The 14995-nt window shown below is 44.1% G+C and overlaps 1 protein-coding gene across 18 annotated transcripts in view; it reads right to left on the minus strand.

Moving 5' to 3' along the window:
- MAPKAP1 (MAPK associated protein 1) overlaps positions 1-14995 on the minus strand; it is a 199553-nt gene that overhangs the window by 75961 nt on the left and 108597 nt on the right. Inside the window, exon 10 of one of the 18 annotated variants that reach the window (XM_028130861.2) lies at positions 4568-4847. The exons of 15 other annotated variants lie outside the window; for them this stretch is intronic. In XM_028130861.2, the coding sequence (XP_027986662.1) occupies positions 4834-4847 (14 nt within the window). In that variant the 3' untranslated portion in view covers positions 4568-4833. Of the gene's footprint in view, positions 1-4567; positions 4848-6751; positions 7122-14995 lie in introns of those variants that run through there. 2 more of the 18 variants (XM_054726895.1, XM_054726894.1) reach the window with 2 other exon arrangements.

Genomic DNA, 14995 nt, shown 5'->3' on the forward strand with positions numbered 1-14995 from the left:
ACAGCAAAACCACTTTTACACAGTCGTCCTCAAGTCGACAGAAAGCTTGCACTGGACCATTAATGGAGGTGTCAGCTAGAATCAGAAATTAAAGACCAAGGGTGGAGAGGCCCGATTTTTAGGGCATGTTAAGGACACCAGACACAGAAGGAGCAGCTGCTATTCATCCTCTTAAGAGTAACAAAGCCAAAACAAGGGTCAACCGAGGGGGCAGGCTGCTCTGCCTGCAATTAGGGAAAGGAAATGCTTTTTTTGCCTAGTCCTCGCGGTTCCAGAGCACAGGCTCTCCACACTACACTGCAAAGCTTTGTCAGCCAAAGGAGGTCACGTCTGGAGTCTGGAGTGAGACAGAACTGCTCCAGGTTTCACCGTCTCGGGTCCTACTGAGTATCTAATCCTAAAAGGTGGACATGTGGTGGTTGGAGCCTGGGTTTTGGAGTAAAAAAGACTTGGATTAAAATCTTGGCTCTTTTACAAGCTATGTGACACTCGGTAAGTTAGGTGATCTAAACCTTCCTGGAGTAACTGCAAAGATTATGCGTGACAAAATGCACAGGACTAATAAACACTCAATGGCTGTCGCCTGTTATACCGCTGTGCCAATTTAACAAGATCATCAGGTGATCTTTTTTGAAAACTACAGTGACTGACACGACACCGAGGTCTCACCTGGCCTTTAACAAAACGCCTTGGGTGCATTAGCTCTCCAATCATAACCTCTATGAGGTTAGGCCCTATTATAAACCCCACTTACAGAAGAGGAGAGAAAAAAAAAGTGAAGCAGTTACATCATGTGCTCATGGTGAGGCCAGGACAAGGTGTATGACCCCAGAGTCTGTGCTTATAACCACACTCCTATGCTGTATTCCAGAAAGAGAGTCTACAATCTTCTTGACCTTCGGGTTGAAAAAAAGAAATTGTAAGTTGAGATGATTTATCAGTTCAGAAAGGAGTGAAATCTAGGTTGGGAGATGAGGAGGGAAGACAGAGGGGGTAGTTGGTCTTGAGGGGGTTAAAATTGATAGCCCCCAGCCCTAACAGCAGGTACCTAGCCCACGAGCACTAAACCTGAACACCAGCTGCTTGCCCTGATCTTTTCCCGGGGAGGGGGCCTTTTCCTAAGTCAAATGATTTACAGAGTTACTGCCTCAATCCACAGTTCTGAAAGTGTGATTTCTTTAGGGTTTAACTATACCCATTTCTAGTCCTGTTACAACTTTTTTATTGCGATAGAAAACATTTACTGGAAATATGTTACTGCTATTACCAGGTCATAAAATAAAAAGAAAAATAGTTTATGTATTGCCATCATTTCCAATCATCAATCAGAAAGTGCCAAGAGGAGGAAAGGAAAGGGCGTACAGCCGAGATTTCCTTCTTTGTGGAGGAGAAAATGCAGGAGCATCATAATTCTTTAGAACGAATTTCTTCTTGAATACCCAGCCTCACAGATGGGCTCCTGGGAGGAGGAGGAGGAGGAAGGCACACCTTTTGGCATCTCCCCTCCTCCCTGCAGCCTTGCCTGAATCCATGTCAGAATCAAGAGCTCTTTCATCCCGACTTCCTGGGGCCTTGCCTCTGTCAGTGCACAGAGCATGCTGGATGAGAAGCAATTTTGTCTATTTGTTGTTGTTCTACCCTCACCCCTCTCCAGTCAGGGCACTCTTTAAAGATGGGGGTGGAGAGACTTTGGGAAAAGCACAACTCTGCATTACCAGAGCTCAGCTCTTTGTAGGGGCACAATAATCTTTGTTAAATACAATGACTTCAACGAGGTGGCATTTAAAATTGAACAACCTTGACCCAACAAAGGAATCTATCCTGAGAAACATTACTCCAAGCACACAATGATGCATGTTCAAAGATGTTCACTGCAGCACTGTTTTAGTATCAAAAATAGCACAATCTAAATTTCTCCAGTAGGAAACTATTAAATAAATTACAGTATAAATGTACACTGGGATGTTATGTAGCGGTTAAAAAATTAAGCTAAGTTAATAAGACATGGGAAGATTTCTATGATACATTATTAAATAAAAATATATAGACTGTATGGAGTATGCTCGTTGAATAAAGTCAAACCCAGCAATATGTGCATTTATATGTGTGAGTGCAAATTTGCTGCACATTTAGCCCAACCCAATTTGAAAGGAAATGAGCTGAACTGTTCTCACAGTTGCTCTGTTGACTAGAATTAACTCTGGGTGTAGGATGGGGTAATAGCAAAGGTGAAGGCTTTTGCTTTCTACTTTATAGACTTCTATCTTGTTTGGATTTTTGACAGTGGGCATATACAGGCATTACTTTTGTCATTAAAAATCCAATTTTAAAAAATGAGGTGGAACAATTCCAGCTAGATCAGATTAGGGACTGTGGCCTCGGGGGCCTTCTCTCACTGTCTCTGGCTCCCCATAGATTACAGGGGCTCAGCAGCGGCTGCGGAGACACCTTAGGAGCCAGGAACTAAAACAGCAGAGATCCTAGGATGTTCAGGGGTTCCCCGTGGTCCAGTCAAGCCATGGATTGGACCACAGAGACTTCCAGAGCTGCTCAAAGGAGCAAAGGTGAAGAGGACTGGAGCATCTGAGGTTGGGCTGCTGGTGCTCAGAGTTCTGTTCCCAGAGAGGCCAGGACCAGCGGACCAAGGGTCAGAGTGCCCATCTACTGCTCTATCCCCCAGTCCAGACAACTGTGCCGGCCCCGTCCTCCTCACAGATTCCACATGGGCTGTGGAAACCCAAGGGTGACTCTGTACTGTCTCTCTGACCTACTCAACCTCCCTCTAGGGCAGTCCTGACACATCCACTCAGGCTTTTTTTTTTTTTTTAATGTTTTTATTGGTTTCAGAGAGGAAGGGAGAGGGAGAGGGATAGAAACATCAATAATGAGAGAGAATCATCGATCAGCTGCCTCTTGCACACCCCCTATTGGGGATCGAACCCACAACCCAGGCATGTGCCCTTGATCAGAATCGAACCCGGGACCCTTCAGTCTGTAGGCCGACTCTCTATGCACTGAGCCAAACCAGCTAGGACGCCACTCAGGCTTTGAGAATAAAGGTGGTGTGTCCTCTGCAGACTGGGGGTAGGGAGGTATGGATTTGATCCCTGCCCTAAACTCCACATTGTGGGGCGTGTGTGTGTGTGTGATCGTTCTAAGGAGTGCCTTGCAACCTCTGCTGACCCCAACACGTTTGGGACGGTATAATGGTTATCAGCCACTGCTTGTGTTTGAATTCCCAGCTCCACCACTCAATAGCTATGTGACCCTGGGCAAGTTACTTAGCCTGTCTGTGCCTTACTCCCCCATCTGTCATAGAGGGACAATAACACTCCTACCTCGTACAGTTGTTCCTAGGGTTCAATACGTCCTGTTCCTAGGTTGCTGCTTCTGCTTTCCCGGCTGCACTGTTAGAGGGGCGGGTGGGTGGGTATTTCTAGTTCTCAGCAAAGGCTGCCTCTAAAGGTGGCCTACACTGATCTCATTTCCTTCCCTTCCCACCTCCCACCTAATGACACAGTAATCCAGACATATCCTCCAAACTATGCCATTTCAACCCTCTGTGTCTTCGCTTATACAGTGCCTCTGTCTGGAATAATCTTCCTTCTACTTCACTTCTCTAGTGCTGTTCTCTCCTACTCAGGGAGTCAAAACTCTGCGTAGGAGCCACTGCCTCTGGACTTCTGAGCAGCCCACACTAAAAAGATCTCTGACGGGCTGGCTCTTGTACCAGCTGTATGCAAGTTGAGAGTATATTTTAGTATTTCTGCATTCCTAGGATGGCCACAGCACCAGGTGCGTATAGTGGATACTTCCTGACTAAACAGAAACCCAGTCTGCTTGGCTACCACCCTGACTACCCCTTCCTCCAAAGCAGACTTGAAGCTCCAACTCCGTCTGACTCCAAATGTCCCGCTGCTTGGAGACTCCCTCCCAATAATGCCCCAGCTCTCCCTGCGTTTCCGGGGGATGGATGGAGCTGGTGTGGGTCAAGCTGAGACACTGCTGCTTTGGACACTGGCTGGATAATGGAAGTCCCCACCCCAATCCGTTTGGGTCCCTTGCCACAGCAACCTGTTCCAATGTGCTTTGTACCAGAGTTCTCTTAGCTGAAACACACAGGGCTCAATGGAAACCACTCAACATCAGAGCAAGAAGAGTAGTCATGGAAACCCCAAACTGCAAAACCTGGAGAAGGCTGGAAGCCACTGGCCAGGAGCCGTCTCCACACTGCCTGTCTCAGGCAGAGCGAGTGCTGAAAGGGGCGCACACTTCGTACCTCGGGGAACGCTAACAGTCCACATCCTGTCACCCACCTGCCATGAATGCACTCTCCTTTGGAGAAAGGAGGCCTGATATTACTTGTGAGAAAGAAAAATTTTTTCCTCCTTCAAATCCAGATTTCACTTGTTAGGAAGGATGGAAGCCTTTAACATTATCCCTTAGCATCCAATTTTTCAATCCAATCTGTTTTTCTTAACTTGAGTCACTGCGACATTACCAAATTCTACATACAGTTATCTGTTGCTCTGTAAAGAAATACAGATGGTTTTTGTGGAAATAAACAGTCATTTATTTTAAACAATTGTAAAATAGTTTATGGAAACCAGTGGGGTAATGCATTCAAATAAATGCCAAAACTGGCTGATGGGGAGCCAGGCGCTAAATCACACTGCTGAGGAATTCGGCTGCGGGGAACAGATAGTAAATCCAGAGTGACAGAATTCCCCGTGATGGCAAAGGTTTCTGACATCCAGTCCAGTACTCAAAAACCACAGCAGTTCAAACCCATTTTCCTTCACACAGCCTTGACAGCCAGTGAAATTAGTGAATTTAGTCACAAGCACCTAAGGACAAAAACAAAAGGAACAAAAAGGAGACTTCATTTGTCTGCAGCCTTTTCTGAGCTATATAAAAACGGTGACTCCAACCCGACTCAATGCAGAACAAGCTTGGGGCCAAATGTTTTTGATCATCAGACTTTGCTATGATACTGTGGAATCTGAAGACTTCCATTCAAATCTGTGTGTGTCAGAGACTGGCTTGGGCGAACCACATCCTTCCTCTCTGAACCTCAGTTTCCTCTGCTGTAGAATGAGGATACTAGTTGCATGTACCCGACAGGCTGCTGAGCAGATTCAGTGAGGCACCAGGACTGACAGTGTTCTCTAAACAGCTGGGTGCCAGTGGCTGAGGCGAAAGAGGCTCTAGCCCTGGGTGAGACAGCAGGTCCCAAGCACCATTGAAAATGAAGGGTGTGGGTCTATCTCTGCAGGAACAACCAGAACGCCAAGCACTTATTTGCTTCTAATTTCACATGACAATCAACTGTAAACTTTTTAAACTTGCCTTCTCAAACCAGCTTTTCCCTTATAATTGGTTTTCCAATGATGATGCTTTTCTCCTACTGACCCCACGACAACATCAGGCCCTATCAGATTCCTAGACTGACCTACTTCCTTTCTGCACAGTGGGGAAAGTTGCAACACTTGACATTCTTCTCATCTGCAGACTCTGTTCCAAGGCAAGAGGATTTCTGAATTTCGGGCCAACCAAATACAAGGCTTCTTCTGTTTTAATCTGGTCTTGGCCTTCATATCTCCTTCAGGTGAATGCCCTTGCCCTTGGCCCACCTGCCCCCAGGCCTGGTGTCCTTCTAGATTCTCAGTGTACCTCCCTGAAAATCGTGCCTGCCCTGTGACGCCACCCACCAGCCTGAATTTCCTTGTGCCTAAATTATACATTTATCTGAATCCACCTACACTTGCTTGATAAAAATGAAGGGGAGGGGGGTGGGAGGGGGAGACATGACCAGAGAACACTTGAAATAGTTTGGAGAATTCCACCTGCCATGATTCTCAGTGAGTCAATGAAACGCAAGAGGGTGAGTGTGAGGCAGGAGTCCTATTCATCTTTGAACTACAGAACTTGCTAAATGTCTGATGAGTGACTAACTGAATTAATTGGGTGGATGGAGATGTCTCAGCTTTCTGGCTTCTCGTATAGTGTGTCTTTCTGTACCAAGTTTGATCTCAGCATTTAAAGATATGAATTTTTAGTTTTCATCTGTTCTAATGCTAGAGAAAAAAAAAACTAGCCATGTTGGATTTAATGAGAAAAACCAGTATGATGGCCTCTGATGGGCATCTGTAAGGGATTTTTTTCTAGAGGTAATTTTGACAATAGAATTTTTGCTCACTTGTGTTTACTTGACCCTGTCAGGACGCGGCTCTCTGTACTGCTGTCCCTTCGTCGCTGAGCATCGTCTGCTTCCTTGGTCCTTGCTGCCAAGAACTACAGTTCCTCCTCGGTCCTTGTGGTCCATCTGCCCTGCTCCCTGTTTTGGGTGCAGGGACCCTTCAGAGACCAGCTCCACCTGCCAGCTCTGCTCCTCTATGCCTGTCCATCTTCCTTCCAACCACCATGGTACCAACTAGGGCTGTGTTTTCAAGTCGGGACACAAGCCGCAGTAAATGCTTTTCTTATTGCCAGTACCTGGTGTGGCCTCATCATAGACATTTGGGCTCTTGCCTCAATACATTCCACCAGATTGGTAAACCTAATGGCAGGGTTCAAATTCCAGCTTCAGCTAACTTGAAGCATTGTTTTCTTACCTCCAAATTAGGGATGATAATTTTTAACCCATGAGGTTGTGTATAGATTCAATGAGATAATTACACATGTAAAGCACTTAGTCTAGTAGTACATTGTACTCAATTATTTATTACTATATTAATACAATTTTGCACATTTCACCATGTTCAACTCAGATAAGAAGCTAAATTCTATATATGTATTATTTTATGTTAAGCCAATTGTGGCTTATAACCTAAGATGCTAAAACAGGCTTCTCCTGTGCTAAACACACACGACGAGCAGGTAAAGGCAATGGAAAAATGGAAAAAGAAGAGCCATGGCTGCCAGCCATTTTCCTTCCTGGGAGTGTTCCTTCTTGCGAGATCTATTATCTGGGAGCTGGGCTGCCCTGCTGGCTTTCCATTTGCCTTGCTAATAACAGTAAATCCAGCAGCTTCCACCGCAGCTCCTGTCTCCTTCAGCTGACTCTGAGGCCAATCAGCATTTCCTCTCTGCTAATGTCAGATGTTCGCAGGGAAGTCCTGCTGAAGAGAAAATTTATGACGAAAGTTTCTCCAGCTTTTAACCCTTGTGCACATCCAGCCCCAGATGCAGAGAGCTCCTGAGGGATGTGGGGTCATTTCTACACGCGCACACCTCTGTTCTCGCTGATGCTTTGCTGCTCTGACAAGGGGCCTCAGACCCCTGCAAAAGCTCAGATGAGCAGCTGGGCAGACAGATGCACACATTCTGGGCCGTACCTAATGGGGGCTACACTTGAGCTGGGTTCCTTAGCAGCTAGAGTCTCTGTTGAACCATGACTCAAAGCAGTCATACTCATAAAAAAGTTTTTTTTATCACGAAACTGCATATGACTGGGTCTCAAAACAGTGACATTGAAGTGAGGGGACAGAACTAACATTTATTGAGTAATAAAATAATAACAGCTAAGTGCTTGGTGTTTGAAATAGATTCTATTTAATTCTTACAATAATGCTATAAGGACGATATTATTATTCTCATTTATAGATGAGGAAATGAAGTTTAAACAGGCTAACAGGAGCAAGAGTGGGGCCAGGGAGATGCTTCCAGAACCAGACATTCAGCTCCAGAGTTAAGGCTACCAACCAGCAGCCTGTAATCTAGTTATGACCTTATTTTAGAATGACCTGATCAAGGTTACCAGATAGTAGTGGTAGCACGAGCTTGGAGCCATCTGAAACAGTCATGCCTGAAATAAATCCTCCAAGGGCTGCAGAGGGGGAGAGAGCAGTGAGTCAGGCTTTCGGGAGACAATGGGGCGGCGCTCCTAGTCTCTTCGGCTGCAGAGAGCACAATGGCTGTCAGCGAGGCTCAGGCGCCCTGGCAGCGGCGGCAGTGGTGCCGCAGCCACGCCAGGCCCTTAAGACTTTGTGTTCCTGTCACAGAAGGGGCTCATCACAGGGTTTTCATCTAAAGAAGTTCAAGCCTTTTGGGACAGCTCCATTCCAGCTCAGTGGGCTTTTCCATGACCTCTGCTCTACCTCTCCACAGAAGTTAGATGATACACTGAACCGGATTAGTAGATTCAGCAAACCAATTTTTGTCCCAATTAAAATTAAATTGTCAAAATGTACATGTGTCAGCTGTTTGGGATTCCAATGTTATGGAAAAGTAGCTGTTTTTGTTTATATTTGAGATATTAGTCATCCTTAGACTACGACAGAGTACTCAGCTAATAGCTTGTGCTTTAACCTACGGAAAATACAGGTCACAGAGAAAAATGTTGACAAAATCACAATATAAAGGTTATACTCACATAACACTTTGGCCTTAAAAGGTTTGAAATGTTTATAATGGAAAGCAACTATTTCATAACAATGTTCTCCCAGAAAACTGACATCTAACACAATGAAACAGATTGTGGCTTTAGGAGAAAGGAAGTTTCCAAATAGAGAAAGTCCATGTAAGTAAGAGAAAGAGAAATATTTTTTAGCTCTAGAATTTGAAAGTAAGCTGTCTTTCCACAAATTTTAAAAACTATTTTTACTTTTATCAAAGTAACATATACATACATATATATATATATGTATATATATATATATATGTATTTTTAAAAGTAAATATTATAAGTCCTATAATGAAAACCACCTAATTTCCGGCCCATCCCTGAATCCCTTCTTATAGGCAATTAGTTGAAACTTTTTGGCTATTTCTTCTGGTACTCACCTTTCTATTTTTTTTTTTTTAAATCCTCACTCGAGAATATTTTTCTATTGATTTTTAGAGAGAGTGGAAGAGAGAGGGAAAGACAGAAATATTGATGTGAGAAAAACACATTGACTGGTTGCTTCCTGCATGCACCTGACCAGGGCCCCAGCCAGGAAGGAGCCTGCAACTGAGGTACGTACCCTTGACTGGAATCGAACCTGGGACCCTTAGGTCCACAGGCCGACGCTCTATCCACTGAGCCAAACCATCTAGGGCTCACATTCCTATTTCATTAGCATTCCTATTCAGCTGTTTTAAAAATCATTGAAAATATCAGGCAGCACCAATTACTTCTACCTCGGAAGATGAGGATTTACCAGTAGCGTGTGCTCTCCTCTTTCAGAAGTGAGTTTGCTTTAATTTTCTTTTTCTGTGATACAGTGTGTGCAGCCGTTTCCTCCTGCTGGGTACCCATACTTGATTACCAATGCTTAAAATGCCTGTTTTTAGTATACTCTTCTGACTCCCCAAGGATTCATTAGAGATTCATGTCATTAAGGAAACCTAGGAGGCAACTAATTTCAACTGATGTGCACTGCGTTTCACTTTTAAGACATTACAGTTTCATTCGATGATTTAACTCTCAGAGGAAGTTTGATCTCCAATAATCAAAGTACAGTGAATCTCTTCCTGACCAGAAAGTGGTCGGCCTTGGGCCTGGGCTGGCAGGGGGCGAAGCGGCTGTGGGCCACAGACGGGCTTTCACTGCTTCTCCTTAGTTCCTTCACGAAATGTATTAGCCACAAACTCTAGGCCGGCTATGGTGCTGGCAAACAAAAAGAAACCTGTTCTTCTCCACAGAGGGCTTTCACCTTACCCAAATGAAAGCTCACCCCATCCTAGGCGAAACCCTCCCCCAAAGAAATGGCGAGTTCTCATCCTTCTCCTTGGAAAGGTACCCAGCAACATCTAGCAAGATCAATGTGCAGGAACTAACTGGGGCCGGCCCACGGTGCCTCTGACACAAAGGACAGTGCTCTCTCTGGCAGCTTCCAAGGCTGAGATGTGGCCCGTCCCACTTAGTTTCCACTATCGATCCAGATGGAGTCACTCGCCGCTCATGAATTCACCCAGCCACTGCTGCCCTGTCCACTTGTCCTTGCTGCAGGGAGTGGTGTTGGGATTCAATTAGGTCACAGTGATGGGCAACCTTTTGAGCTCGGTGTTTCAAACATCGCCAAAAAACTGAGCATAACTCGGGTAGTGTGTCCCTTTGAGGAAAAAACATTATTTCGCGATATTTATAGTTTAAATATAAACAGCGGCCGCCTCAGCGGCCGCGTGTCATCAGAAATGGCACTGACACGCGTGTCAGAGGTTCGCCATCACTGAATTAGGAGATGCTCAAGTGGAAAGACTGAGGAAATGCCGATCCTGGGCAAGAGGGAGTCCCTTCAGGAAGGAAACGAAAAAAACTGGGACTCACCGAGTCCTGCTTACCAGAAAATGGACAGCAAAAAGCTGGAGGTGAGACTACCTCTCAAATGTATCTTGTTGGTCTGCATACTTTTTATTGGCCATCTCCCCTACTAGAATTAAAGCTCTCTTGGAAGAGGCCCTGTCATCCTTATTCACTGCCTGGAATGTAGTAGACTTCATAAATATTTATTGAGTGATGAATTTGGTTTTGGACACTGCTTGAGAGAGCTGCATGACCCTAAAGATTTTTACACTTAAATCATACTTTGTTTTAACTTTATCTTAATTCATATTGTTCCATTAAAATTAAATGTAGTGCCCTAACCGGTTTGGCTCAGTGGATAGAGTGTTGGCCTGCAGACTGAAAGGTCCCAGGTTCGATTCCGGTCAAGGGCATATACCTTGGTTGCGGGCACATCCCCAGTAGGAGGTGTGCAGGAGGCAGCTGATCAATGTTTCTCTCTCATTGATGTTTCTAACTCTCTATCCCTCTCCCTTCCTCTCTGTAAAAAAATCAATAAAATATATTTAAAAAAATTAAATGTAGTGTGCAAAAAAAAAAGAAAGGAAAGCTGGGGCCCTAGCCAGTTTTCCTAGTGGTTAGAGCGTCAGCCTGCAGACTGAAGGCTCGCAGGTTCGATTCTGGTCAAGGGCACGTACCTCTGTTGCAGGCTCAATCCCCAGCCCTGGTCAGGGTGCGTACAGTAGGCAACCAATCGATGTGTCAATCTCACATCGATGTTTCTCTCTCTCTGTCTCTCCCCCTCCCTTCCACTCTCTCTAAAAATCCATGGAAAAAATATCCTCGGGTGAGGATTAATAACAGCAAAGGAAAGCTGGGGTTTTGTTATGATTTGCTATTTCTATGATTATGTGGTGACAGTTTGGGGGAAGATGGAGGAGTTCCAATAGACCACCTTGCACCTTTGTGGCATTTGGCTTTAATCACATCTCACTGACTTTCTGTTTGAAACACTGGTTCGATGGCACAGTGCTCTCCATGCGCCTTGCTGACTGCCCTACTGCGACAAGCAGCAAGGTAACAAGAGAAGTGGGTGCTGTCAGGCCCTTTCCCAGACCTGCCTCACAGTGCCACTCCAGTGTCTCTTCCTGATTTTAAGTCATCTTTGTCTCTGGGCATTATTGTCCGTGTAAGACAGAAAAAGAAATACCCTCACTGCTGAAGCATTTTTCTTTTTTTGTTTCCTTCATGCATTTAAAGCTGTTGTAGAAAGTACCATTATCTGCAACTTACTCAGAAAGGAAAAACTTGTTGTGGAAAGTTAGAATTGCAATTGTTAAAGCTGCCCTTTAAATTGTTCATGGGGGAGGACCAGCCCCAGGGCAGGTCTCTGAAGGCAGGGAGACAGCAGTCAGGTGTCTTAGTCCCTGGCTGGTCTTGGAAAAGGCTCCTGCAGTGGGCTAGCTCTTCTTTCTAAAGGGACGGTTTTTCATCGAAAGTGGCTAAACTCAGTCTGGGCAGAGGCAGAGTTTTCCTTACAGCTCCTAGCAGGACAGACACATGCATGGCCTGCTGAAGAAAGGGCCTTCTGCTTCCTCTGGGGGAGATCAAGACTCTTCATGGATGTGAGGGGCAGGCGCAGACTCCCAGCCTTTCTTGTCACTTCCGTAACCATTCCCTCAAAAATCATACTGGTGTTTGATTACATTCCCTCTTTTAAATGTGTTCTAAGAAGAAGCAAAAGACTCTGTGAGCTACTCAACTGTTAATACTAAGGCTCTTAAAAATCATTTGTAAGCATGTTTGTTTCAGGCAATTGTAGCTTGTCCACTTTACTTCTAGTCTAGAACCTTTGGCACAGTAAATTAAATTCGCTGAAATAAGTTATATGATGAATGAGCCTGTGATCATTAACCCACACCCACGTATACAGAATGGGTTTTCTTGTTGGTCAAAGGTCACTGGAGTTGACTCTCCGGATCTAGTTTTCTCCTTGTTTAGAGTAAAGGGTGCTTCCAACAGACCCGTATCCAGCACAATTCAAAGGCTGGTTCTAGCACAGGCCATCAGCTTTCTACAGACTTAATTCACTGGAAAACAAAAGGTGCAGGCAAAGGTCAAGTTGTATGGGTAGAAAAGGAAGTAAATAAAATCCTAAAAAGCCAGGTTTTATGGTGTGCCTGACGTGGTAGTGGCAATAGGGGTAAAGGAGCTGACATCCGCTGAGCACTTACTATGGATTAAGTGTTTTACATGCAGTCAGTCAAAACAACAACCCTACAAGGTAGGTATTATTACCCCGACTGACAGAAAAGATAACTCAGGTTAGAAAGGCTTGATGACTTGCCTAACTGCACAGCGTGTGTGAAAGGTACAGCTGGGGTGGGGACCCAGGCTGATTTGGTTCCAGAGCCTATGTCCCTTTCCAATGAATCATATTGCCTAACTGCACAGCTTGTACAACTGCACTTGGTGTTTCTAGGGAGAAAAACCTACCTGCCTCCATTGAAGTGTGGATTCTATAACCTTAATCAGTGGTGGGAAGTACAGCACAGTGGTTAGGAATATACGCTTTGTAGTCATACATCTGGGGTGTGAATGCCAGCTCCCCAACTTACTAGCTATCCGACCTTGGACAAATCCTGTATCCTCTCTGAGCTTTCATATTCTCATTTATAAAACAAAAATAACAACCAATTCAAAAGGCTGTTTCAAGGATTAAATGTTTTAAGAAGCACGAGTTTGACTATTCAGTAAATAGTAACTATTATTATTATATTCATAACTGTATATGCTACTTAAAATCACAGGTCAGAACCATCATCAAAATAAGAAGAGAGCCCACTACATGGAAGAACACATTTGCCAAAGATATATCTGAGAAGAGGAGGATAATCTCCAAAAGATATAGGGAGCTCATACAACTTAACAGAAGGAAGACAAACAATCCAATTGAGAAATGGGCAAAGCACTTAAATAGACGCTCTCCAAAGTGGACATACAGAAGGCCAAGAGACATATGAAAAAATGCTCAAAGTCACTAATTATCTGAGAGATGCAAATCAAAACGACAATGAGATATCACCATACACCTGTCAGAATGGCTATCATCAACAAATCAACCAACGATAAGTGTGGCGAGGTTGTGAAGAAAAGGGAACCCTAGTACACTGCTGGTGGGAATGCAGACTGGTGCAGCCACTGTAGAAAGCAGTATGGAGTTTCCTCAAGAAATTAAAAATGTAACTCCCATTTGACCCAGTCATACCACTTCTAAGAATATACCCTAAGACACCAGAAACATTCACCAGAAAGAATATATGCACCCCTATGTTCACAGCAGAGCAATTTCCAATAGTTAAGACTTGGAAACAGCTTAAGCACCCATCAGCAGATGAGTGGATAAAAAAAACCTATGGTACATTTACACAATGGAATACTACGCAGCAATAAAAAAGAAAGAATTCTTACCATTTGCAACAGCATGGATGGACCTGGAGAGTATTATGCTGAGTGAAATAAGCCAGTCAGAGAAAGACAAGTATTACATGATCTCACTCATATGAGGAATCAAATGAACCAAATAAACTGATGAACAAAAATAGACCCAGAGACATAAAAACATCAGACAGACTGTCAAACCTCAGGGGGAAGGCAGAGGAGGGTGAAGGTGGGAAAGAGATCAACCAATGAACTCATATGCATACATGCGTAACTCACAGACACAGACAATAGGGTGGTAAAGGCTTGGTGGGGAGGGGGGTTGGAGAGGGCAATGGGGGGGGGCAAGAAGGGGCATATATAATATTTTCAACAATAAAGATTTATTTTAAAAAATAGACCCAGAGTCATAGAAGCATGAACAGACTGCTGAAACGCAGAGGGAAGGCAGGGGAGGGTGGGTGGGAAGAGATCAACCAATGGACTTGTATGCATATATGCATAACCCGTGGACACAGACAATGGGTGGTGAGGGTCTGGGGTGGGGGGGGTTGGGGGAAGAGGAGCTGGCTGGAAGAGATTAATGGGGAAAAAGAGAAGACCTATGTAATACTTTCAACAATAAATATTTAAAAAAATAAAACCACAGGTCAATGGAAAAAATCTGTGATCTTAAGATGTCATTTAACATATGAAGTAATGAAAAACAAAATATCCCACAAAAAGAAGTAAAAATTAGTGTTTTCTATGCCACCAGAACATATATTTGTCAATTCAGAAATTTATATATGTGGAATCTAAATTATGTATTTTTGATTTTATGATTTCTTTCCTATTTTACTATGAACATTTTTATTTATTTTTAAAATCTTTATTGTTGAAAGTATTACATATGTCCCCTTCTCCCCGCCCGTTAACCCCCTCCAGCCTAGGCCTTCACTGCCCTATTGTCTGTGTCCATGGGTTATGCATATATGCATACAAGGTCTTTGGTTGATCACCTCCCACCCACCCACCCTCCCCTGCCTTCCCTCCAAGATTCTGCACTCTGCTCCACGCGTCCATGTCTCTGGATTCATTCCGTTCATCAGTTTATTTTGTTGATTAGATTTACTATGAACATTTTTAAATTACAGAAAAGTTGAAAGAACAGTAAACTGAAAACCCATGTACCCACCACCTGCATCCTACAATTAACATCTATAATAATAAAAAGGTAATATGCTAATTAGACTGAACAGCTGAATGACCTTCCAGATGACCTTCCAGACAAAGCCAGGGCTGCGAGGGCTGAGCCCCTTGCACGAATTTCGTGCATCGGGCCTCTAGTTTTATTATATTTGCTTT

This window comes from Eptesicus fuscus, chromosome 15, assembly GCF_027574615.1.
Source record: "Eptesicus fuscus isolate TK198812 chromosome 15, DD_ASM_mEF_20220401, whole genome shotgun sequence".
NCBI classification, from domain to species: Eukaryota; Metazoa; Chordata; class Mammalia; order Chiroptera; family Vespertilionidae; genus Eptesicus; species Eptesicus fuscus.